The sequence below is a fragment of the Nicotiana tabacum genome, chromosome 3 (genome assembly GCF_000715075.1).
Source record: "Nicotiana tabacum cultivar K326 chromosome 3, ASM71507v2, whole genome shotgun sequence".
NCBI classification, from domain to species: Eukaryota; Viridiplantae; Streptophyta; class Magnoliopsida; order Solanales; family Solanaceae; genus Nicotiana; species Nicotiana tabacum.
In genome coordinates, this window is record NC_134082.1 from 11,850,885 (window position 1) to 11,878,728 (window position 27,844).

The window sequence follows — 27,844 nt, forward strand, 5'->3', positions numbered from 1 at the left end:
ATGGCGCGCGTCGTAGCGGAGACATTCAAGATGGAAAATACGAGTGCAAGATGGTATATTATGGCTGATGATGACACTATATTTTTCCTAGATAATTTGGTTGAGGTTTTGTCTAAGTATGATCATAGGAAATATTATTATGTTGGGATGAATTCAGAAACTCATGCATCAAATTTTGTTCACTCTTTTAATATGGCTTTTGGTGGAGGTGGATATGCTTTTAGTTATGCTCTTGTGGAGGCAATGGTAGAGAATTTGGATATTTGTATTAAAAGATATCCAACTTTTTATGGGGGTGACCGTATTTTACAGTCATGTGTAGCTGATTTAGGCGTCTCTCTCACTCGACAAAAGGGCTTCCATCAGGTATTTTTTTCAGAAATTTTTACACAAATAGCTGGTTGTATTCACAATTTACTTTTTTTTAGTGGTTTATATAAATTATATAGTGATTATACATAGATATATACACATATCATACATGAATATACATTATGCATCTCTCACCTATTTTTAATTTAAGCGTTTGGGTGAACGGCTATTTACGTTAATTCTTCTTTTTGCAGAATCTTTTGGCATGTTTTTCAAGATAACTATAAGTGATTTTTAATTGATGATAGCTTGTTAGTTAATATTTACGAAGTTACTAATTAATGCTTAATTATCATAAAGATTAAGCATATCTATTAAGTTATGTAATATGATAATGTATGAATTTTTTATGTATCAGGTTAAATTGACTTATAATAATGTGTAATTAATATTAACAAGTCTAATATGATTACCTGAAAATACAGTAATAACTTATTATATTCGGCCGGTATATATGTAAATTAACTACTAATTTTTATAAGTAATACTTTTTTATCTTTGTTATTGCAGATGGATTTGCATGGTGACATATCTGGATTCCTATCAGCACATCCACAATCTCCTCTTGTCTCTCTTCACCACCTTGATTTTATAGACCCAATATTTCCCTTAATGAACAAATCTCAATCATTAAACCATCTTATGAAAGTTGCAAAATTAGGAGATGAATCAAGAATCCTACAACAAAGTATTTGTTATTACAAGCCTAAAAATTGGACATTTTCAATATCATGGGGTTATTCAATTCAAATTTATGAGTCCATTTTTCCTCCAAGTCTTATAACAATACCATTACAAACTTTTATTCCTTGGAGTAAATTGTTTAAACCTTGGTTTGTTTTTAATACTCGTTTACCTTCTAATAATCCTTGTGAAGCTCCCCATTTGCTTTTCTTTGAGTCTATGCAGAAAATGAAAAATTATTTGCTTATTAATTATACAAGGAAATATCCACGTAAATTACCTCCTTGTTCATTCAGTGGTAATCACTCAGCAAATCACATTTCAGAAATTCATGTCCTGTCTCCTATGAAGAAGCTTGACTCGGTGAGTATCGGTACTCTTGATTTAAGTTATATGCATTGACAATTTAAATATTTCTATAGCATTAGTGAAATTTAATAGTATGTAATAGCATGCTAGTTTTTATTTTTTGCCAACTTATTCACAAATTAATATTTATTATAGAGATTTTACTTATAAGTGACCTTATTATTTAAATATCTTTTACACCATAAATACGTATAATTTAAACTCTTTTTTATGGAACTTAAATTATAAGCTGATATCATATATAATTTTTATAATATTAGGGACCATATGGTCACAAAGAGGGATATTCAAGGCTTAATAATCCTAGGATTATACTCCATATATAATATGGGATTGTTAACACCAAGATTTTAGTATAAAATCTATACCAGTATTAGCTAATACCCATAACAAAACATGGGATAAATATAATGCCAAATTCTATTTTGAGACTAGTATCCTAATGCCGGTAATTAAACGACCCCTTAGTATATTTTAACTTAATGTAGTAGTTAATATCTTATTTTTCAGGTTGCTAATCTAACTTATGGAAGGTTACATGTAGTTATTTTTCAGATAATCCGATAGTATAAATTTTTTTATAAACTCTTTTTAATGATTTAATTTCTATGCACTTAAATTTAAAAGAATTTTTATGTTATCATGTCACATAACTATAGATAAATGCCTATAACAAGTTAAACTAGTTAAACTAAAAGAGTCAGATAAATTAAAATATTATAACATGCTAAATTATACTGATGACGTAAAAAAATTACAAGGTTGGTTTAATAATAAATATGTGGTATTTATGTGACTAGAATTTGTTTTCAGGTGGGTAGTAGAAGAGAGTGCTGTGATGTTGTATACAAGGCTGACACGAACGTTACAGAAATCAAACTTAGAGACTGTATGCAAAATGAAATTATCCCATGATTGATTGCCAAGACGGTGAAAGAGTTGCTCTCAGTTGAACTAACACTCTGGAGATAATTCTGAATGTACTCAATTCTTAAGTTATTTGAAAGTTTGTCTGTAACGAACTAGAAATAGACAACTCTCTTTAAATAGAACTGACTGATTATTTTTGAATACTAAACTCAGCGCTACAAGCAATTACTAACAATTGCAAGGAAATTGCAACAGAAAACTAAGAAAAAATAGAACAGGTAATCAGAAAGAGACGAGAACTAGACAGAAAAGGGGATAAGATACAGATTCAAAAGATAGGTGAGAAGTAGTGACTTGAGCTGAAGTTGCAACATAATTCGGATAATCCTAGTCCTTTTTAACCACTTGCTCACTGGGTTTGGATCCCAAATATAATTCTCTTACATTTTACTCGGCCCAATAATTCCAATTGATCCAGGCTCATTCATCTCTTCTAGCCTATAGTCCGTTATGGAGTCTGACATGGTTCACAACATTGTCGGTATATAATGAGAATTCTGCACTTGAAAAATGTTATATTAAAAATAAAATATTTAATTAAAACTCTGCAATTTTTTTTAACTCTGCCTGTTGATTTACTAAAAATATCTTTTGAAAAAAATACATCAATTGATGCTCAAATTGTCTTATTACGAAACTATGTGATTGGATTCATCATATTTTTCGATAATAATTTTATGAAATTGCATGTATAGATTCCTGCACGTCGCTTTCTATTTCTCCTTTTTCGGTTTGAAAAGGAAAAATATATAGAAAGTAAAATCTAAACTTTTGAGTTGTAAGGGCTTGAACTCCATATTAATTGGGGATTATTTGCAACGAATGGCCTTTTTTAGGGACACTCTTCAAATTTTACTTCTGGTCCCTTCGGGGACATCCGACAAAAGGCTAGTGATCGTTTGGGCTATTGGACTTTTGTCATCAAGGGGTGCAATATTCGGGTTGCTTTGCCTAGCTGCACATGCTTGTATTGTTCTTACACAACTTTGTTCACGGTTTAAGGAGAAATGAGTATATGTCGATTAGATAAGCCAAAAAAAAAAAAATCACCGCTTAGTTTTGACACTCAAGCGACCCACGCATTTAAAGAAAATTAAATTTTACTTGTTAGCCAAATGGGATAAATTTCTCCTTTAAGAGTAGTTGGATGATTTTCCTTTTGGAATATTTGCACCAGTAGCCACTTTGTGGAATGTATTTAAAATTCGGAAAAGGCTAAAAATGCCACTCAACTTTCAGAAATGGTCTATCCATGCCATCTGTTAAAAAAATGTTCATTTCTTGTCACTACCGTTATACATTTGGCCCATCCATGCCATTATTGACTAACGGCAGTGGCATGGATGGGCCAATAAAAATTGAGCCGTTAGTCAATAATGGCATAGGTTAGCCATATGTGTAACGACAGTAGCATAGAATGAGCATTTTTTTAACGGATGTCATGGATAGGCCTTTTCTGAAAGTTGAGTGGTATTTTTAGGCCTTTCCCATTTAAAATTTTATTCAACTATTCAAAAAAAAAAAGGCAGCCTATTTGAAGAAAGAAGCACTTTTTTTATTTCCCCAACTTTTTTCTTGGTCCAGCCACTTGAGACACGCAAAGAGAGAGATGAAACTCACAAATTAAAAATCTTTTCACAAATTTAGCTTCCTTGACAAGGTGGGTTGCTCTGATGGTAAGCACCTTCCATTTCCAACCAAGAGGTTGTGAGTTCGAGTCACCCCAAGAGCAAGGTGGGGAGTTCTTGGAGGGAAGGATGTTGGGGGTCAGCGAGAAGAAGGATTAGGAAGGTAGAAATTGCACGAGACGTCCTATTTGATCGTTCCCATTTAACCTATACTCATATTTTTAAAATTATTTAACCTATATCTTAATTTTGACAACTTCAAACCAGTTGTCGCCTCCTCTTCTTTCTCTTGCGACCTATGCACTCATTTTTTCCTCCTCTTCTTTTCTCTTTCAAATACATGAGACTCTGTGTAAGTATTATTAATTGGATACAAAGTATATAGTGATTTAGCACTAAGGTATGAGTTTTGAGTTAAAATCACCATTAAAGGAACTTAAAAACTCAAATTAGAAATTGAGATGTTGAAGATCTAATCTTGAAATCATCTGATTATTTAAATATGGAGTTGAATGAATGTATACCAACTTTGATTTTAAGATTTGAACTAGAAGTACAAATCAGGAAACTCCATTAAAACTGTTTGAGTCTCGAGTTCAAATTTTCGGAGATATTTCGCTATGACAATTTCAGGTTTGTTAATTCAGAATTATTTGACTGAAATACTTGGCTGCATTCCTCGTTGGAAACATGATTGAACATTGTCCGGGAGCGTGAAACTCGAAGAAGCATCTGGGACTCAATTATTGAATATCTCAAAGATCCGAAGTTTGGGACTGTAGGGCCAAACTTCAGACATTACCATGTTAAACTTTGCCTGAAGTTTGCAACTAATAGGCCAGACTTCAGAAAAGATTATCTGAAGTTCAAATATGATTTTATCTAAATTTTCCACTACAAACCGAAGAAATTCAGACTAATTTGTCTGAAGTTTGCACTATGAACTGAAGTTTTTCTAATTGTCTTTGCAAGTCAGACCAAACTTAAGGCGAAAATATTTGAAGTTTTGCTTTGATAAGACCACATTTCAGGCAGAAAATGCTGAAGCTCAAACTTTCAGACATACGCAATTGAAGCTTTACTATAGAGTTTGTGCACTGAGGCATTGATGGTTGTTCTGCTGTTAAGTAGTTACTGTTGATACCCAATTTTTTTTTGTATATTTTTATATGCAAGATACTTTCAAAATAGCATATGTATGCATATATAAGTATTTACAAATATTTTTATTGTTTTTCCTTAATTTTAAAGGCTTTCAAAATCAATTTTATTGCCTTATTTTATCAAGAAAAATCCAATAAGTGTCCAAAATTATCATTTTTTGTGATTCACTTGTTGAGTTCTCATATTTATGCTAAACTACAATTTAGATAATTTTTGCATATTTTTACAAATTTATTTAGTATTTTTAAAGCTCAACTGCATGTAATTGCAATATTAGCCTCATTTATGATTTGATTGCTTTTATATTTATACAAATTAAGTCCAGAATTTTTTAATTGATAATTATATGTTATAAATCATTTTAGTACTTTCAATTTATTTCCAGAATTTAATTTGCTATTTTATATAAAATAAAGGGGAAAAATAGCTATTTAAAATCTCGCTAGATTTATTTCAATTGTAGCCCAAATTCTACCCCAATTAAACCCAATTGAACCCCAGCCCAATTCTTAAACTTACCCGACCCACAGCCCGTTTGAATGACCCGTCTGACCCCTCTTTTAATCCAGGCCGTTGATCGAAATGATCAACGACCACATTTCAACCTTACCTTTTTTAATTCACCAACACCCCCAACCCTAATCATTTTCACCTACCAGCCACCTCTGAACCCTCCACTCTCTCAAACACTCTCGAACCTTCTCAAACCCTAGTCGCCTCATACCATCTCCGCCCCGAAAGCCACCAGAATCTATGGCTTCCAAGGCTATGAGAGTCCTACACTGGCCTCCTATGACTCCCACGTGCCTGATTTCTGAAGATTTAAGGCCTGACTATGAAGGGTCGTATCTAGACCTCTGTCGATTCGAAGTTTCATGGTCATCTCCAACTTTGCTTCGGCGTACCATGGTTGTTTGAGCCTGATTCTGACCTCTCTGACTCAGATCAGTGACTTTTCAAAGCCTTTCTTATTTCTAGGGTTTTTCTGAAACCCTAACCCTTCGAGGTTTTCTCCGATTCCTTTAGATCTGTTGTGTTTCTATGCTTTCCCTGAGTTTTCAAAGGATTTCTCTGATTTTTCTTTCAAAAATTAGTTTCAAAAACATTTCTTCTCCGATCTAGGGTTTTCTGAAAATATTTCTCTGACTTTCTTCCTTTTTCCTTTGTGTGTATTTGCCTCTACTGTGGTCTTGTATTTCTCTTTTACCATGTTCTTGTATGCTTCTCCTACTGTGTTTTCCTATACTATGTTCTCGCATGCTTTTCTACTGTATTTCTTTTCTCCTGTGTTCTTGTGTTTCTTCTACTCTATTTTCAGTTCTTAAGTTTCCTTATTTAGTTCTTTCTACTGAGCTCTCTTTAAGTTTCTTCTAAAATTTCTTAGCATGCTTCTTCTACTGTTCTTATCAGTCTTTTCCATTATGTTTCATATTAGCTTGTTCTACTCTGTTTTCTTTGAATTCTTCTACTATGTTCTGCTTGTTACTTGCTATCATTTTTTCCCATGAGTTTCTGCTGCTGAAAGAAACATGCAAGGGGTCTCAGTTCTTCTCTAAGACCTCTGAGCCTGTTTCGATCACTTACCTTCACATCTCTGTACTCGGTTAATGGTAGAAACCCTAGAATTCGGGGTTCTTCCAAGTTTGGTTATGTGATTGGCTTGAACTAGGGTTTTATTTCATAACCCCTAATTCTTTCAAACCAATTTCGGGTCTCTAAACTGAGTTTGGACATCTTTTGATTCTGGCTTTTTGCTAAACTCTTCCACACTGGATTTTTCTACTGATTTTACAATGACACAACAACCTTCTTTCATGCTTAACATGTTCGTATGCTCTTTATATATGACGAACTTCCCTCTAAAGTAGTTTTTAAATTTGTGATTAGTTCATACCTCCCTCTGAATATGGTCTGATTCATTCCTTTCCATTGATTGCTGATTTCCCTTGAGTTAAAACCTTTCTCACCTTTCTTGACTCGGTTCATTCATACAAAAATCCCTGACCTTTGATTTACTGGCTGTTAATTGATTTTCTTACCTTATTTGTACAACCGTGTACTTCAAAACCCTATCCTTAAAATAACCTTTTATGTATTTGCCCCTAATTGCATGTTGTGCACAAAGTGCTTACTCAATTTCTTTCCTTAAATGGTTTTTACCCGTTTGAATCTGAATCCCTTAATTAAAGGGAGTCTTGTGTAATTGATTGACAATCAGTTCCTCAACTATTTTCTTACCTTATTTCTGCCTGATTTTGCACTATAAAAGGCACGACCTTCTTCACAAACAATAAGACTTTTTCAGAATCCTTCTGAACTCATACTCTCTCATAATAATATTCTCTTCTTGTCTGCACTGTGTCCTGTTTTACAAGACCTACTGTTTTTCTTTACTTGTTTTCCTGAAAACTGGTATGTCCGGATTTAATTCTTAGCACCACAACAATGTGTATTTGCTGCTTTTGTATCCATGTTCACCTGCTGTTCTGTATATCTCAGCACTTAAATTGGCATGCTGATTTCCTTATGTGTGTTCCCCATTCCCCTATCACCCCTATGTGTTTTGAGTTGTCACTTAAGGCATGGCAATGCAAGTTGTTGTCCACGAATTAAGTTTGAACCATTGGGGTTTTGACTATAAGCAAACAAGCTGGAAGGTGTGCCAGTATCTCCCATTGCTGGGTATGCCCTTCAGCCTGCTTTTCTTTTGCCTCTTGCAACTTCCCCATTCCCCTATACCCTTATGTGTACTGATTTTGTAATGACCTGACTGGTCATTTTGAGCTTTTGCACTTTGCTCGCCAGTTCTTGGGCATGACTAACCCTGTGTGATGAATTATAACTTATTTAAATCGTTGGTTTTGGTTTTTAGGAAAATTGGAATGAATTTGAAAGAATAGTCTCAGATGAAAGCTTTGAATAGGAGTGTGATCGCAAATGGTTTTGGAGGTCCGGTGTAGAATTAGGCTTGAATTGGCGAAGTTAGTATTTTGGCGATTTTCGGTTGGTAGGTGAGATTTTGATCCGAGGGTCGGAATGAAATTTTGAGAGTTGTTGTAGCTTCGTTATGTCATTTGTGATGTGTTTGCAAAATTTTAGGTCATTTGGACGTGGTTTGGTTGGGTTTTTGATCAAAAGCGTATTTCGGAAGATTTTAGAAACTTAGGCTTGAATCTGATGTGATTTGGTAGATTTGATGTTGTTTGAGGTGTTTTGACGATTGGAGAAAGTTTGACTAAGGTATTGGGTTATGTTTGTGCTTTTGGTTGAGGTCCCGGGGCCTCGGGATGATTTCGGGTGGTTAACGGAGAAGTTTGATGTTGATTACAGCTTCATATTTTACTGGTTCTGGTGTTTTCACACCTGCGGTTTGGGGACCGCATGTGCGGTGTCGCACGTGCGAAAGGGAAGGCGCAAATGCGATTTGGAGGAGTAGAGCTAGGAGCCGCAGATGCGGTATATGGACCGCACCTACGGAGTCGCAGATGCGATGAGGTGACCGCAGATGCGGCTCAAGCCGGTTTTAATGAATTCCGTAGAAGCGGATGAGTTGACCGCATATGCGGTACCGCAAAAGCGGATTTTTGGACCGCAGATGCGGTTATGCCTGGGGCAGAATGTTTAAAAGATGGGTTTCGCGATTTTTGGTCTATTTTCTCAATTGTTGAGCAATTTTTGGAGCTTTTGAGAAGAATTGAAGAGGGAATCAAAGGGAATCACTTGGAGGTAAGATTTTTGGACTCAATACTCGATTCTTGTGTGAATTCCACCTAATTAATCATGGAATTAAGCCTAAAAATTGAGGAATTAGGGCTTGAAATTGGAGAGTAAATTTTTAGAATTTGAGTGACCATATGAGGTCGGATTTTGGTAAATTTGATATGTATGAACTCTTGAGAGGATGAGGATTTCATTGATGTTAATTTCTGAGTTTCGAGAAGTGGGCCCGGGGCTCGGGTTTTGCTAATTTCGGAATTTTTGGTATTTTTCAATTGTTTTTGCTTGGGCTTTGTTCCCTTAGCATATTGTGACGTATTCGTTCTGATTTTGGATAGATTCAACGTGCGTGGAGGCCGATTTGGGGGCAAAGGCATCGCGAGCTAGAGATTTAGCCGGTTAGAGGTAAGTAATGATTGTAAATGCTATTCTGAGGGTTGGAAACCCCGGATTACACATCGTTGTGCTATGTTGAGGTGACTTATACGCTAGATGACGAGCATGGGGTAGAGCACCGCTGGGGATTGTGACTTAGTCCATTCCGAATGATTATTTTAATGCGTAATTGATAGTTAATTGTTTGATGTTATTATATTTTGGGTTGTATGCCATGTTTGGGGCCTTGTGCCAACCTGCTGAGACCCTTAGGGGCACTTCCACTATTTTTCCTCACTCTATTATTTTGAAAGCATATCCTCAATCGTGTTTTACCTATTTATTGTTTAAATCTAGTTTACCATTTTATTTCTTAAAAATATGAAAACTGTTTGGGTTGAGTTCCCTGTTTTACTGATGGTCCGAGTGATCGTGAGGTTGATGACTGAGATAGACCGTGAGTCTGGTGGTGAGGTTAAAAACTGAGAGAGGCCGAGAGCCTGGTTGTGAGGATTATATAGTTATGGATCGGGCTGTACGCCATAACAATACTTATATAGATCGTGTTGCATGCCGCATCGATATAGTTCTTGGGCTGTAGGAGTCCCTCCGGAGTCTGCACACCCCCAGTGAGCGCCGTCGACGAGATATATGGATCGGGCTACACGCCGCGGCGATATATGGATCGAGCTACGCTCCGCAGCGGTTACTATATGGTACCTATTGAGCGTGAGTGCTGAGTGTGAGCACTGATTTAGTAAGAGTTAAGTCACGAGTGACCGAGAGGCTAGCCCGAGGGGCGATAGATATATACATGCACCTGAGTGATGCTTTGCCCGAGAGGCCTGTTTAGGAACTTATTGATTTTTACTCCTCTTTAAGTGAGTTCCCATCAAATATGTAGATTTATTGACTGCTTTCACTCATCTTTATATCGAGCCTCTGTCAAAAATGTTGAATTAATGTATTTAAACAACTTTCATTTAAGCTGGGGTTTATGAGATGTTCAGAACTTCCTCACTGATTTGGCTCTTGTTATTTCTACAGAGATTTCCTTGTTAGGAGGTATTTATGACTCCTGTTTTGCCGAGGGGCCGATTTTGGTTTTCATCTCTTTTATTATAAATGGTATTGAATTCCTACTGAAACCGTTAGAAGGTATTTTAACTGATTTTTACCAAAAGCTGGATTTTGAAATGAGACAAATGACTCGTATTCTGATTTGAAAGCCTGTTGCGCTTATTGAGTTTATCATAACTGTGGATTCATCTTTTCCTACTACTCAGTCTTTATTTACTCTTATTACTTACTAGGTTGGAGTACTCACATTACTCCCTACACCTCGTGTGCAGATTCAGGTATTTTGGAACCCGGTAGCGAGTGTTGGTTTCTCAAACGCGGAGTCATTAGAGTTAGCAAGGTGGCTGCACGACGTTTGCAACACTGCTTCCTTCCTCTCATTTTCATTTCTGTACTTAGTACATTTTGGCTATTTTTGTTGTATTCAGACCTTGTTAGATGCTCATGGCTAGTGACACCCCGATATCGGGCTTGTATGTTATTTCCTCACTATTCATTCAAACTTATATTATGAAATATTATTTAATTAAAGGTTTATAAAGGAATCTTATTGATTAAAGGGTTAATATGGGTGTTGTGTCGGCTAGCCTTGTCTTCACGAGAGGTGCCATCATGACTGGGCCTGTTCGGGGTTGTGATAAGTTGGTATCAGAGCCTAGGTTACATAGGTCTCACGAGTTATGAGCAGGTTTAGTAGAGTCTCGTGGATCGGTACAGATACGTCTGTATTTATCCTTGAGAGGATGCAGAACCTTTAGGAAAACTTCACATTCTTGAATTCTTATCGTGCGTTCTTTGATTCAGCTTGAATGTAACTCTTTGAATTCCTTCCATGGGTTCGTGTGTGCGCATGAGCTCTCAGTATTGGATGTGCATCGATGGCTTGTGATTCCCTGATCGAGGGGGAGATGTGATCTCTGTGTGTTGAGGTTGGGCTAGTCTGGAGGACTTGAGGCCGGATTTTTGCCTATAGCTTGAGCACCGAGATGCTGATTGTGTGAGCAAGTGTTTTTGAACTTATATGTTCGGTAGTGTCCTTGTTTGTGGGAGTGATGGCTGGATGGCTTCGTGATGAGTATATTATGACTGCGAGATATGTCCGTTCGAATTAGAAGCGACGAGAAGGGTCTGTTGGAGGATAGAAGAACTATTAGATGCTTGAATTCCATTTAGGTTCGAGGTATAGCCCCGAGTTGTAGGCGTGTGAAGAGTTTTTTCATGTTTCCTAGTCGGGAATGAAGTAAATTTTATGTCGCGGTATGAGTTCAGACTCAGGAAGACTAAGTGACTGTGTAATGTTTGTGACGGTGGGAGGTATACAGGAATGTTAATTGACGACAAATAGGTGGATTATCTCCTGCGGAATGTTCTGAGGTTGTGTGATCCTCATGTTGTCGGCTAGAAGATCTCATTTACAAAGTGAAATATAAGTGTTGAAGATTTAAATTTGGGCCGCTTAAGAGAGTGGGCTTGACTGTTGCGGGGATGAATGCGAGATTGGCAGAAGATTCAAGTACTAGATGATCTGTGTCTTCACCATCTTACAAAGGATTTAAGTTTAATCTCACTACAGTATTATGGCATCAATAGAGTATATGCGTTATGAGTTATTGAGTATGTGTTGATCTATGGCTTCGAGCCAAGTGGGGGAGTCCACTATCGATTAGTTGATTGCACGATTATGTTCTATATTGGTTCCAGTTGGAGGCATGCAGGTGAATCAGTTATGGCTTACGGAGGTTTGAGACCGAGGATGGCTCGAGCAAAAGAATTTTTTTACATAGGTTATGTCATGCTTCATAGGTGTATAAGAATCACGGGATGTCTTGAGCTGTTGTTGGTAAAGGATGCTCGGTGCATAGAGCAGGAAGTTGCTTGGTTGTATTGGGATGAGGTTGCATTCTGTAGTGTCTGAAGTGCTAATGAGGCACAGGTTGTCGGTTATTTTGATCGGGCTAATTGCAGTTTGAGTAGAGTGAATGACTCTCGAAATGGTTCTACTGTGTCCAAGATTTTACATGTAACAATTGGGTATTTTCAAGTTGTATATGTGGCTAGAAACTGAGTTTCGCTGGAAGATGTCAAGAGTAGTGTTTTCTATATTTATTATGAGTTTCTATAGGTATTTCGCGGCAGTGCTCTTAGGTTTTGATGGCTTGTGTAGCTTGGTCAAGTTAGAAAGATTCAGTCTTGGCGGGTCTGGTTTGTGCAAGGGGAACTCGGAGAGTTCTTGATAGTTTCTACCTCGATTGGAGATGTATATTTCCTATGGGCATAAAGAGCATGGTATGTATAGTGAGTTTCTTCTAGATTGGAACAATGGAAAGTTCTTGGTTGGCTGAGCACAGAGTTGCTGGTGGCTCAGAAGGGATATGAAGTTCTTGCAGTTATCCTAGAGTGGTATGGTTGGTGCGGTATGTTGTGTAGGATGGAGATTGGCATGTGTAGGTCACGGTTCAGATTTGAATAGAGGGTCATAAATTCTTAGGCAGCACTGGCAGTTTCAGATAACTAGAGAAATGAGCTTCAGATGATTTGAGAAATGATCTTCAGATGATTAAGGAAATGGTAATGCTAATTGAGGTGATTAGACGATGGTATATGTTTCAGAGAGAGGCAAGGTGATTAAGTTGATGGTACTTCGGTAGTATTGCAACACTTCTTGTTAGATCGACTGCTGATATTTGAGTTTGCTTGATGGCACTAGGGAATTTTAGAGAATCTCTCGTGGAATGATTGGGATCAGGTGTGGTGATTCGTGTGCTATATGGAGTTGGAGACTAGGAGTTCTCGTGTTCAGGCTATGTTGTGGTCGTGGGTTGTATGTATTGGCACTGTTTAGTGACTATCAGGGTTTGGAGAACCAAGCGGATCTTTTGTTACTTGGTATGCTAATTTTTGGATGTGATATTGGGTTTAGATTGGTTGTCTCCATATTGTGTCATTTTGGAATATTGCGCTAAGGCGGCGCTGTTGGCTATGTCGGAGATACCACAGATTGAGTGGCAAGGTTCGACGGATTATGTCCTAGTAGAGAGATTTTATATTTCGAAGACCCAGCGAACGGCTGGGAAGAATTGTCTTTCTTATATGGGCTTTCGTGATAGATGTTAGTGCAGAGGCTTCTACCATTGATTCAGTTTCGGTGGTGAGGGACTTTTTGGATGTGTTTCTTGTGGCGGGGCATGCCGCTGGGCAAGGTTGTTGATTTCAGTATTGATTTGATGCCGGGCACCGTGTATCGTATAGCACTAACAGAGTTATAGGGGTAGAAGGAGCAACTTCAGGACTTTCTTGACAAGGAGTTCATTGGCAGACCAATGTAGATGCCTATTCTAACTTGAGTCGGCTTGGTTGGCACCAAATTGTATTATTGAGGGATGTATTGATTCGATTGTTATTGAGCTCATTAGTAATCTGGGGTCTATGAGTTACATTTCTATGTTGCGAGATGTATGATTTGTTGGTTATGGGCACATATGGTGAGGTTCTATTGGGGTTTCATAGTAGAAGTTGAGCGGGAAGAGTATTGGGTGTTGTTCAGTGAATGGCGTATCGATTATGTCCTTTCGGGTTTGTGTGATATATGTTATTGGCTTCACCGTGGTTATGATGATTTACTTTGGTTCTAGACATCAAATTGTGCGTGGTTGTCAATTTCGAGCATAGTGACTCGAGGAGTTTCGTGTGGAGCAACATTTGGATAGGATCACACGTTGCAGCGAAGATATGTGGAGTTATGATCTTGCAGGTTAGATTCATGTGTTCTATTTCTATGATGAGAGACGGGTTCTCAGCCTTGTGTTGTGATGGTATTGGTGAGCTTGAGGGGCAACTCTTTCGTTAGAGTCATTTTCATGATTTGAGTATGTTCGGACCGTTGCTTATTGGTGCGTGTATTATGCAAGTTGTGGCTTAAGCCTGTATTGATGTGTCATGTTACCAGGGTAGTGTGTTGGATCAGAGGAGATCATTGGGATCATTAATGAATACGAACGGATTTGATTTCAGCATGTTGGAAGGATAATATCGAGGTTCGGCTTAGAAATTGCTATGGTTTTTTGCCAAAGGAGAAGTGGCTTCATGAATGGTTGATCTGAGGAATGGTTATGTCTTACGGTGTGGTTTATTTATCATTGGCAGTATATGGAAGTTGGGGATGAGACTTTGGTTGATAAGAGGTTTTCTACCAGTATTCGGTTGTTATGTGCAGCTGTTGCGATTAGAAGTTATCGCTACAAGTGGTTGAGGTATGTGGTATACCATGTAATTGCACCTGAGGTTGCAGGCATGGGTTATTACAGCCAGTTCGGGCTTATTCGGAGTATAGATGTGAGATTTTGATCTTGTGGATGATCTCAGGAGTGGAAATGTGGTTCTAAGGTTTATGGGCTAGGTCGGATTGTGAAATTCCAGTTGCATTGTATTATCAGACCTATATGTGATAGGGTGACATGGGATCACCCCTGGTATGTGCATAGTAGGGTTATTCAGTGATTGGTTGGCTTTTGGAACAACTCTGGGCACGTTCGAGGACGAACGTATGTTTAAGTGGGGGAGGATGTAACGACTCGACTGGTCATTTTGAGCTTTTGCACTTTGCTCGCCAGTTCTTGGGCATGACTAGCCTGTGTGATGAATTATTACCTATTTAAATCGTTGGTTTTGGTTTTCAGGAAAATCGGAATGAATTTGAAAGAACAGTCTTAGATGAAAGCTTTGAATTTGAAAAGTTTGGCCAAGAGTTGACTTATTTGTATATGAGCTCGGAATGGAATTTTTATGATTTGGTTAGCTTCGTTGGGTGATTTATGACTTAGGAGTGTGATCGGAAATGGTTTTAGAGGTCTGGTGTAGAATTAGGCTTGAATTGGCGAAGTTAATATTTTGGCGATTTCCGGTTGGTAGGTGAGATTTTGATCCGAGGGTCGAAATGAAATTTCGAGAGTTGCTGTAGCTTCATTATGTCATTTGTGATGTGTGTGCAAAATTTCAGGTCATTTGGACGTGGTTTGGTTGGGTTTTTTATCAAAAGCGTATTTCGGAAGATTTTAGAAACTTAGGCTTGAATCTGATGTGATTTGGTAGATTTGATGTTGTTTGAGGTGTTTTGACGATTGGAGCAAGTTTGAATAAGGTATTGGGTTATGTTTGTTCTTTTGGTTGAGGTCCCGGGGGCCTCGGGATGATTTCAGGTGGTTAATGGAGAAGTTTGATGTTGATTGCAGCTTCAGATTTTGCTGGTTCTGGTGTTTTCGCATCTACGATTTGGAAACCGCGGGTGCGGTGTCGCACGTGCGGAAGGGAAGGCGCAGATGCGGTTTGAAGGAGTAGAGCCAGGAGCCAAATATGCGGAATATGGACCGCACCTGCGGAGTCGCAGATGCAACGAGGTGACCGTAGATGCGGCTAAGGCCGGTTTTAATGAATTCTGCAGAAGAGGATGAGTTGACCGCATATGCGGTACCGCAAAAGCATATTTTTGGACCGCAGATGTAGTTATGCCTGGGGCAGAATGTTTAAAAGATGGGTTTCGCGATTTTTGGTCTATTTTCTCCATTGTTGAGCAATTTTTGGATCTTTTGAGAAGAATTGAAGAGGGAATCGAAGGGAATCACTTGGAGGTAAGATTTTTGGACTCAATACTCGATTCTTGTGTGAATTCCACATAATTAATCATGGAATTAAGCCTAAAAATTGAGGAATTAGGGCTTGAAATTGGAGAGTGAATTTTTAGAATTTGAGTGACCATATGATATTGGATTTTGGTAAATTTGATATGTATGAACTCGTAAGAGGATGGGGATTTCATTGATGTTAATTTCTGAGTTTCAAGAAGTGGGCCCGGGGCTCGAGTTTTGCTAATTTCGGGATTTTTGGTATTTTTGATTGTTTTCGCTTGGGCTTTGTTCCCTTAGCATATTGTGACGTATTCGTTCTGATTTTGGATAGATTCGACACGCGTGGAGGCCGATTTGAGGGGAAAAGGTATCGCGAGCTAGAGATTTAGCCAGTTCGAGGTAAGTAATGATTGTAAATGCTGTTCTGAGGGTTTGAAACCCCGGATTACACATCGTTGTGCTATGTTGAGGTGACTTACACGCTAGATGACGAGCGTGGGGTAGAGCACCGCTGGGGATTGTGACTTAGTCCATTCCGAACGATTATTTTAATGCGTAATTGATAGTTAATTATTTGATATTTTTATATTTTGGGTTGTATGCTATGTTTGGGGCCTTGTGCCGACCTGCTGAGACCCTTAGGGGTACTTCCACTATTTTTCCTCACTCTATTTGTTTTGAAAGCATATCCTCAGTCGTGTTTTACCTGTTTATTGTTTAAATCTGGTTTACCACTTTATTTCTTAAAAATATGAAAACTGTTTGGGCTGAGTTCCTTGTTTTACTGATGGTCCGAGTGATCGTGAGGTTGATGACTGAGATGGACCGTGAGTCTGATTGTGAGATTAATGACTGAGATAGGCCGAGAGCCTAGTTGTGAAGATTATATAGTTATGGATCGGGCTACACGCCGCCGCAATATATATATATATATATATGTATGTATATATATATATGTATGTTTATAGATTGGGCTGCACGCCGCAGCGATATGTTGGATCAGGCTGCACGCCACAGCGATATAGCGCTTGGGCTGTAAGAGCCCCTCCGGAGTCTGCACACCCCCAGTGAGCGCCGTCGACGAAATATATGGATCGGGCTGCACGCCGCAGTGATATATGGATCGGGCTGCGCGTCGTAGTGGTTACTATATGGTACCTATTGAGCGTGAGTGCTGTGTGTGAGCACAGATTTAGTAAGAGTTGAGTCGCGAGTGACTGAGAGACTAGCCCAAGGGGCGATAGATATGTACATGCACCTGCGTGATGCTTTGACTGAGAGGCCTGTTTAGGAACTTATTGATTTTTACTCCTCTTTAAGTGAGTTCCCATCGAATATGTAGATTTATTAACTGCTTTCACTCATCTTTATATCGAGCCTCTGTCAAAAATGTTGAATTAATGTGTTTAAACAACTTTCATTTAAGCTGGGGTTATGAGATGTTCAGAACTTCCTCATTGATTTGGCTTTTGTTATTTCTACAGAGATTTCCTTGTTATGAGGTATTTATGACTCCTGTTTTGCCAAGGGGCTGATTTTAGTTTTCATCTCTTTTATTATAAATAGTATTGAATTCCTACTGAAACCGTTAGAAGGTATTTTAATTGATTTTTACCAAAAGCTAAATTTTGAAATGAGACGAATGACTCGTATTCTGATTTGAAAGCTTGTTGCGGTTATTGAGTTTATCATAATTGTGGATTCATTGTTTCCTACTGCTCAGTCTTTATTTACTCTTATTACTTACTGGGTTGGAGTACTCACATTACTCCCTGTACCTCGTATGCAGATTTAGGTATTTTGGAACCCGGTAGTGGGTGTTGGTTGCTTAGACGCGGAGTCATTAGAGTTAGCAAGGTGGCTACACGATGTTCGCAACACTGCTTCCTTCCTCTCATTTTTTTTCCGACCATATTGGTCTTGATGTGTTTAGACAGTTGTAGTAGATGCTCATGACTAGTGACACCCCGATGTCGGTCTTGTATGTTATTTCCGCACTGTTCATTTAGACGTATATTATGAAATATTTGTTTAATTAAAGGCTTAAAAATGACTCTTAATGATTAAAGGGTTAATATGGGTGTTGTGTCGGCTGGCCTTGTCTTCACGAGAGGCGCCATCACGACCAGGTTTGAGTTTAGAGTCGTGACACAATAGGTCCTGAACTTACAGTTACAAGTTCAAAAGTTAAGGACAATAGGTCCTGAAGTCCTGAACTTAGACTAACAAGCTCAAAAGTTAAGGACAATAGGTCCTGAACTTAGCCTAAGATGCCCAAAAGTTAAGGACAATAGGTCCTAAACTTAGAGATACATTTGGATGTAAGCACTGCCCGAAGTTCTTATGAAACTCTTAGGGAACTCTGACACATCCGGATGGGAGAAAGACTTTGAAATAAGATCTCTTGGAGTTGGTTTACTTCATACTTCAGACAGGAAGTCTAAATCAGGCTCTCCTTGGTTGTACTTTTTCTGATTGTATATTTTTCTTTACTTTACTCTTTCTGGGCTGTAATAACTTTGTAATAAAACTCTTGGGGATGGCTAGTGAAAAGGGAAGGGTAACTATGTATGCAAAAAGGGGTAGATAACCTGCCTATAGGAGTTTATGAATTCCTGCATTCTCATATAAACACCATGTCTATAGGAATCTTGCATTCTCATATAGATACCATGTCTCTAAGAATTTCTGCATTCTTATGTATAGATACCATGTCTATAGGAATCTTTCATTCCCATATAGATACTATGCCTATAGGTTATTTCTGAATTTCTACATATCATATAAATATCCTGCCTATAGGAATTTCTGAATTTTCTGCGTATCATATAGATATCCTGCCTATAGGAATTTTTGAATTTTCTGCGTATCATATAGATATCCTGCCTATGCATTCCTTATTAGGCAAACATGTTTATAGGTCTTAAATAATCAACCGCAATCAGATATCATGTTCATAGGCTTTAAACGAAATTCAGCATCTAGATGCCATGCCTATAGGATTTCTGCATTTTTACTATGTTTATAAAAGTGTCCAAAATCGACAACACATAGAAAGCATGCCTATAGGAGCTTTAATCGAATCTGAACTGCTTCACTCGCTTATAAGTCTAAAACCAGTAATAGTGACGCATGCTCTTTTGCTAAAACTAGCCTTTTTTAATAACAGACGATTTTTTCTTAAATCAGTATGTATTCATGTTTACTTCATTATTTCTGGAATAAGTAGATATCATGCCTATAGGGTCTTTGTCTAACACTTAGGCAAGCCATAGGGTGAAAGTTTATAAACTGAATCAGATTTAATATGCTACAACCAGCAGGCAGGCCTGATTCGGGCTTCTTATCTGAACTATATAATAAATCAATTTGCCTTGATCCTTTTAAGTTTTAATGAGACTCTAAATAGTACATGCAAGTCATGCTACATTATGTGCTTTCTTTGGTTTAAAGGAGGTCTGTTTGAGCCCTTTTATTTGTTTATATGCTTCACCACACTTGCTATATGTGTTTTGTTTGTCGCCTTAGTATTTTATCTTTTGAAACCACAAATAAGCACAATACCTCCTCCCTTTAGTATTAGTAGTCCCAAGTGCCTTCGGGGTTGATATGATTGGGGCGGGTAATAGCATGCAATAAGTAAATGAGACCATTCCGCGCTTTAATACCTTAACAGGGTGGGAATGGTAGATATGGATATGATGATCACGAGATAACATCACGTGTAGCCCCTCACTGAGGAGTGATTACCGGATGTTGTGGGGGGTGATCATCCATATTATTAATAAACTTAGGACCCCCCTTCCCTTTGTTTTCTTTGTTTCTTTTAAATCTTTTAAAACCATTTCTTTTAAGAAAATCAACTCTTTTTAGTTCCTTTTTCTTTGTTTATTTGTAACCATTACGTGAAAATTCCCTCTTATTTGAAGCCTATATTTTCCTATATGTTATTTGCACTTAAGTCACAATAATAGTTTGGCCGGGAACCACAGTAGTGGATCTTGAGGGATGCCTAACACCTTCCCTTTGGGATAATTTCAAGCCCTTACCCAATCTCTGGTTACTCAAAACAAACCCCTCCTAGTGTCCTAATGCACTTTAATCATTAGGTGGCGACTCTTCAATTCAAAACCCAATTCCCGAAAGGGAACGAGTTGTCTCCCAAATGTCATAAACCCGATTTTGCGAGAAAAAGGGGCGCGACAGTTACGACTTACGTATTTATAGTTTTTTTTTCCAAAGCACTTGGGTCGCTCCTTTAGTACTGGTGCATGTATTAAATAAGCTTCTGTCACGACCCCAACCCCGGTCGTGATGGCACCCAACACATTGCTAGGCAAGTCTGACCAACTATCAACCACAACCCATATTCTTATAAAGTCCAATATCAGCTAACACAGTTTAATTGTCAAATTAACATAATAAGGTTCTAAAATAGCAAGTTAAATATGCGGAAGTCAAAAGGTAATACTACTACATGGCCCACAGTGATCCGGTGTCACAAGTCTCGAGCCTCTAATACAAGTTCAATAGCCTACTACACAAACAGTCCAGGAATGCAGAATACAATAGAACGGAAGGGAAAAATCAGGGATGCGGACGCCATGCAACTACCTCGATACTCCCGAATAATGTTGATCGACTGGAAAACTCTCACTCAGCCTCTAGAACACCTGGATCTGCACGCAATGTGCAGGGAGTAATGTGAGTACCCTAACCCAGTAAGTAATAGGCATAAATAATGACAGAGAGTAAGAAATCACGTATAAATAGGGTAATCTATAATGCGGCAGTTAAACAAGTAGTATAAAAGAAATAAACCAATGAAAAATGGAATGAGATAATTCTAGAACAGATAAACAGCTAAGTGACAGACAATTAAAGAAAAATAAATATGTAGAACAGTACCAGCCCCTCTGGCTCTCTCTCTCATATCACAACTGGTTACCCGCGCTCACTGGGGGTGTGTAGACTCCGGGAGGGGCCCCTTACGGCCCAAGCGCAATATCAAGCCATCTTGTAGAATCAAATCTAGGCCATCGGCCTCATATCAATATCAGCCACCTCGTGGCGTATGTATGTATCTTAGTCCCTCAGCTTCATATCAGTATCATTGTATCCTCACATCTGTCCCTCGGCCATACTCAGCCCAAAAATCACATAAGCCCTTCGGCATACAGTAGTCCTCAACCCAAAACATTATTTAAAATATTATTTTAGTTCCAAAACCGAGTAAAAGTGGTTGAGTTGTAAAACAAGGGAAAACAGTACGACTGAGTTCAAACAGTGAGGAAATAGTGATAAAAATCTCCAGAGGGTTCAAATAGTTGGCACGAAGCCCAAATATGACAATCAGTCCAAATAATGATGATAACAAATAAGTTTCAATTAAATATGCGGTAAAATCATCAATCGGGATGGACCAAGTCACAATCCCTATTAGTAAATGACCCCACGCTCATCATTAAGCGCATGTTTCACCTCAATATAGCACTACGATGTGCAAATACGAGGTTTCAAACCCTCAGTACATCATTTACATTCATTACTCACCTTAAACCGGCTAAATCTCTAGCTCGCGATGCCTTTGCCTCTCAAATCGTCCTCCTCGCGCGTCGAATCTGACCAAAACTAGAATGAATACATCACAATATACTAAGGGAACAAAACCCAAGCGAAAACAATCGGAAAATATCAAAAATCCCGAAATTAGCAAAACCCGAGCCCCGAGCCCACTTCTCGAAACTCAGAAATTTTTACACCATTAGATTCCTTATCACCCCACGAGTTCATACATACCAAAAGTTCTCAATTCTGACCTCAAATAGTCCTTCAAATCCCAATTCAAATGTTCAAAATCCCAAGCCCTAGTTCTTCCATTTTTAGCTTAAGTTCCAAGAATTTCTAGGTTAATTTCACAATAGATTCGAGTTTTAGGTTTGAAAATCTTATCTCCAATCAATTCTCCTTGAATCCCTCTTTAATCACCTTCAAAAAGCTCTCAAAATACTCAGTTATGGAAGAATAATGGCTCAAAATCGCGGATAAGATGACTTATTGCCCATGGGGTTTCGCATTTGCGATCCTACCACCGCTCCCGCGGTACTGCTTCTACGGTAACTCCTCCACATCTACGGAAATCACTTAGGGGGCTAGGTTCAGCATCTGCGGTCCACGAGCCGCATCTGCGACTCCGCAGGTGTGGTCCATATGCCGTATCTGTTGTCCTTGGCTATTCTTCCCAAACCGCTTTTGCGGCTCTTCTTCCGCATGTGCGGCACCGCACCTGCGGTCCCCAATCTGCAGGTGCAGAAATACCAGAAGCAGCAACTTCTGAGATCTCTTAAGTCCAAAATCTTCTCGTTAACCATCCAAATTCACCCCGAGGCCCCCCCGGACCTCAACCAAAAGCATCAACATGACCCAATACCTTATTCAAACTTGTTCCAATCATCAAAGCACCTCAAACAACATCAAATTACTCGAAACACATCGGATTCAAGCCTAGTTTTTGAGAAATCTTCCGAAATACGTTTTCGAACAAAAACCCAACCAAACCACGTTCGAATGACCTGAAATTTTGCACACACATCCCAAATGACACCACGAAGCTACTGAAACTCTCAAAATTCCATTTTGACCCTCGCATCAAAATCTCACCTACCAACCGAAAATCGCCAAAATACTAACTTCACCAATTCAATCGTAATTCTACACCGGACCTCCACAACTAATTCCGATCATACTCCTAAGTCATAAATCACCTACCAAAGCTAAACGAACCATCGGAACTCACATCCGAGCCCTCTAACTCCTAAGTTAATATCCTCTTGACTTTTCCAACTTAAACCTTCTTAAAAGAGACTAAATATCTCATTTCTTACCAAATTCACTCCAAACGTAAACTACTCAACTTGATCACATAAAACACGGATAACAAAGCATAATGAAGTAAAAATGGAGGAAATGGAGCGGTAATTCATGAGACAACTGGCCGAATCGTTACAGCTTCCAATGGTTCAGCCTTTTTGAGAATTGAGGCGAGAGCTTTGCTAATAAAGTTTGCACTATGAACTGAAGTTTGCCTAATTGTCTTTGCAAGTCAGGCCAAACTTCAGGAAAAAATATCTGAAGTTTTGCTTTGATAAGACCACACTTCAGGTAAAAAAGTCTGAAGTTCAAACTTCAGACATAAATTTTTGCTACTTCAAGCCTGTATATCTGAAGTTATCCAAAAAGTGGATAGACTTGTAATTTTTTGTGCAAAACATGTGTAAGTTCAATCGTGACCCCAAAATTTGGTATAGATACAAATTCCCCACTAGGAAATTGTCTATTAAAGGGGACCATTGGCATAAATAGTTGTATCTAGTGTTGTTACTTGAAACATGATCACAAGTTAAAAAGAATTGTGCAACTATAGCCATCCCTTCAAAACCTTACCATCCGATTCTCTTTCTCTCTCTCTATTCGCGTGGTATATAGAAAAGTTAAAATTGTATGACTAATCTAGGAACCTTTTTGAAATACATTTCATTGATGTTTCAACCCATTTTTTTAAAACTCAAATAGAAAGATGGTTTTTTTTCTAGTGTTGTTGTTGAACTGAAAATAAAACAAGAATTTTCAGGAAGTTGATTTTGGGTTGGCTATAGCAATGGTGATAGATTTTTTTTTTAAAACTCAAATTAACGATACTCCACAGTGTAACAATGTTTATTTTACAATGATTTGTTCATAGTACATGGAGATACATTTATAGTACTTTACATGTACATAAAAATGACTATACTATCCTTAGGTACAATATATATTACTCCCCCTCAAGAGATACATGATCGGAAAGAACACAGAGCTTGTCATGTAAATATAACAATCGCAGAGAAGGAACTGCTTTGGGTAACAAATCAGCAAGTTGATCTTGACTTGGAACATATAGAACTTGGAGAGTGCCTGATGCAACCTTTTCACGAACAAAATGAACTTCAATTTCAATATGCTTGGTGTGGGCATCATGGTCACAATTGTGATCCAAATAAATGGTGCTAACATTATCACAAAAAAATTGTGGAATGTGAAGAAACACATATATGAAGATCTTGGACAAGAGAGTGTAACCAAGTGAGTTCAGCAACAACATGAGCAACTGATCTTTATTCAGCTTCAACACTTGATCTATTTAACAAAAAAATAGTTTTTGTGGTCAAAGTCAATATTAAAGAAAATCGAATTCTAATAACCAAGTTTACTTCACTTTACCAAAAGTAAGAGAATAAAACAAGAGAGTAAAAATCAATTAAAACTCAATATTCAGTAAACGAGGGAAAGAAACCTTATTGATATTGATTATTTTCTCCCAAGAATTATGGACAAGAATCTTCAGTCAAGAAGGGATAAAGTAAAAGATTGATTGCATATGTTCGTGAATATTATGATGATCATACAAAATAAAGTAAAGACCATAATATAAGGATACAAAGATGCAATAGTTCCCCCTCACTTAACTCCTACCTATTATTAACATTAACTGCATTAACTATCCATTACAAATATTACTCGTAACAGCTATGGTAATAATAAATGATCGTGTATAATCAGGGATAATGTTGACCCCCTTTGCATATTCACAAATTTTTCATGAATCTTCCCTTTTAAACTCTTCATGCATCTCATGCCTATTTCTTCTTCCCAACTGTCAGATACAGTGCCTTCTTTCATAAGTCCCGTAGGTATTTTAACCGCACCTCATCATCCTTCTTCATTAACCTAATACAAATTCCACTTGTCACTATATCATTAATCCAGATGTCATGCCTATTTTTCTACCAATATAGATAATCCCCCCACTTTCTGAATATTCATGAAGTGTCAAGTTTATTTATGGCGGGAATATCTTTTTTCCTCTTCCCAACATCATTATGCTTTTTTCGAAAGCGAAAATACGTATGTCTTTTCCATTTAATGCTCGAGACACGTCTCTTGTTATGATTGGCTCTGCAGTTTATGGCGTCTTTTTAGGGTTTTATGTGGCTGCGTTAGTTTGAAGTGATGATTCCATGATGACGGTTCATAATGATGGATCTTCCCTATAAATACTACATTACATATCATCCAAAAATTCATTCTTCTTCCATTCATGACCACACTTCTTCTGTAATTTTTCCCTTTCTTCGTGTTTTCACCATTAAAAATAACTTCCCATTCTTCAAATCCTTCTCCATCATCAGACCCTCATAATGTAATTATTAGTGATGAACTTCCTCCCTCTTATGCTCTAGTTAGTAGTAGAAGAGGCGGTAGATTTTGTAGCTCAGGTTCTTTATCAAGCCGAAGCTTTAATCCTTCCTAGAAAAATACTGCAAAACCTTCCAAAGCCAAAACTTTATCGAATCCTTGATCCTCCTCTAGATGTAGAAACCTGATCTCGTCCAAATCACACCTCAAATCAAGGTTATGAAATGGTCAACTGCAATAGTAATACCCAACAAGGAGTCAGAGTCGATTTTCACAGGGAGCTATGTGTGGGATTTATGAGTATAGATTGTAGTATATGAGTATGAACTATCTCAATTTACACTTCCACAAATTGGTGTTGGTTCTATGTCTACTTTAAACTAAAATTGCATGATTAAGAAATGAAACTAAGAAATTATTTTTGTTGTTTTTCAAGTTTTGTAAAAAGCCTAGGGCTATGACAATCACCTAGGTGTTTGCCTAATGGGATTTGAACCTTAATACTTGTTCTGTAGATCGAGGTGTATTATATCTATCAATACTCAATTACCCACTCAATACCTCTCGATCAGAGAGTGATTTTGCCCTATTTGATTTTCTCAAGGCCAAATGGGTATTGCACAAAACAGTTGATAAAAGCTCAAGCCGGGTTATACTATCTCTAGGTTGAACCCTTTAATTGGGATTATCAATCTCTCGATTAACCCAATTTCCTGTTAGCCAAGTTTTCCTAGACTAAGTTTCTCTTTCTCAAGTAGAGACTAAGTCAAATAGGCATGAACTAATATTTACAACCATTAATTTCAAAAATTAAACCATGAACAAGGCTAAATAATAAACACCCAACTATAAACAAGCATTATATCAAACGCCCATAAGCTTTACACACAAGGGTTGGGTCACAACCCTAGTAAAAATCTAGCTACTCAAGCTTGAATTTAAAAAAATAGAAGAAGAGATACTAATTAAACTCATACTGTAAAATTAAAATGATAAAATCTATGTTAAAATATCCCAAAATATGAAAAACAACTAAAAGAAGTAAAGAGAAATGGCTACTATAGCTGGTGATGTCAAAAGTTGACCTAAAAATATGAAACTCGCCTATTTATATAGGGCTGAAAATTTCGGACAAAATACCCTTTGGGAGGTTCTGCGTCCGCAGAATTCTTCAACTTGTTAGGATTGGAAGTCTCCAACTGCATAATTCTGATATGCGATCACATGGCACTCTTTCGGCGGTCTGCAAATTTGTAACTGCGGCCGCATCTTGCTCTTCTACGGTCGCATAGCTCTTCTTTTGCAGCCGCACAATTCTTGTGTGGTCCGCACTTCTGGGGGACTTGGAATGCACTTTCTCTGAACTTTTGGTCCTACCTTCATTTGCGGCCGTACAATTCATGTGCGGACAACACTTTGCACCTTTCTCTACTGACCTTTCCTTCATACTCTCTGGCCGCAGATGATATTCTGCGGTCCGCACTTCTGAGCTTCTATGCCTTTTGTGTCCTTGAGTTTAGATTACTCCTTCTTCAGTTGGATTTCATTTCAGGAGTTCACCTTCTAATATTCCTGCAATTAAGCACATTTCATCAGTTTTCGGGAATACAATTGAATGCTTTTAGACTAAAACAAAAGCTAAAAGGCTCTAATAAATAGTCAAAATACTCACTTAGCAAAACCATAACCAACCTTTGCAGGAACCTGCTCTTTCTGAAATTGTTCCTCAAGAATTTTCTTTCAAATCAGACTGTGAGGCTATGAGAAAACAAGTTTCTTCCATAGCAACACTTAACCCCGCCGATCATTACCCTACTTTGATCATCCCTGGTCTTCTTCCTCTGGTTCATCGTGAATACCATTAAAGACCTAATTTTCCTGTGGTATCTCCTAGTGTTGATAATAGAATAACCTCTTATCGTGAAGGTTATTTGTTTGTTTACTCCTACTCTTTTAACCTAGGATTCAACCCACCTATCGACCCCGTGATCATTGAGTTATGTCATTACTTTAATGATTGTCTCAGTCAAATAGGTCCGATAGTGTAGATGGGAGTCGCTTGCCTTCGTTATTTGTCAAATCTAGTCTCATCCCCTTTCACTTTTCAACACTTACTCTATATGTGTTACCTCGAGCTTTTTCGCAAAGGTGTTTCACTTGTGGCGAGATGCAAGAGAGTTTTAGTCAGCTCCAATAATGATCGTGATCGTGGCTAGCATTCTCGGTTTGTGGCTGCTCCCACTTATGTTTAGGAGGTGATGAAAGCCTGCCTTTCCCTAAGAAGTGAAACTTTGCAATTGAGTATTTTTCTTTATTTTTTCTACTTCCCCTAGGATTTCAATTTTCTCATGCGTTTGTTTTAACTTTTTAGCAATCATAGAAGTTTTTAGTGAACTTCCTAACTTTTGCGATTGGGTAGAAAAAATATTGACCGCCGCTCCTATGTAGCAAATATCATGGAAATTTCTCTCCCAAAAGTTTGGGTGGAAAGTTAAAATCCATGGTGTTCTTCTTTACCATGAGTTTACCTTATTGTATCTTCCTTTACTCTAACCTTTTTCGATGTTCATAGGATTTGCTGTTCGTGGAATTCGTCCCATTTCTGTTCCTACTGCTAGGCTTTTTATTAGCACAACACAGGAACAGATTTTGAGCGTGTCCTCTTTATGA

At 37.9% G+C, this 27,844-nt stretch overlaps 1 protein-coding gene across 1 annotated transcript; it reads left to right on the forward strand.

Moving 5' to 3' along the window:
* Positions 1-27,844, forward strand: LOC142175672 (uncharacterized). Its single transcript, XM_075242582.1, has 3 exons — positions 1-366; positions 883-1,060; positions 27,747-27,844. The coding sequence occupies exons 1-3, from the start codon at positions 1-3 to the stop codon at positions 27,842-27,844; spliced, it is 642 nt and encodes a 213-aa protein (XP_075098683.1).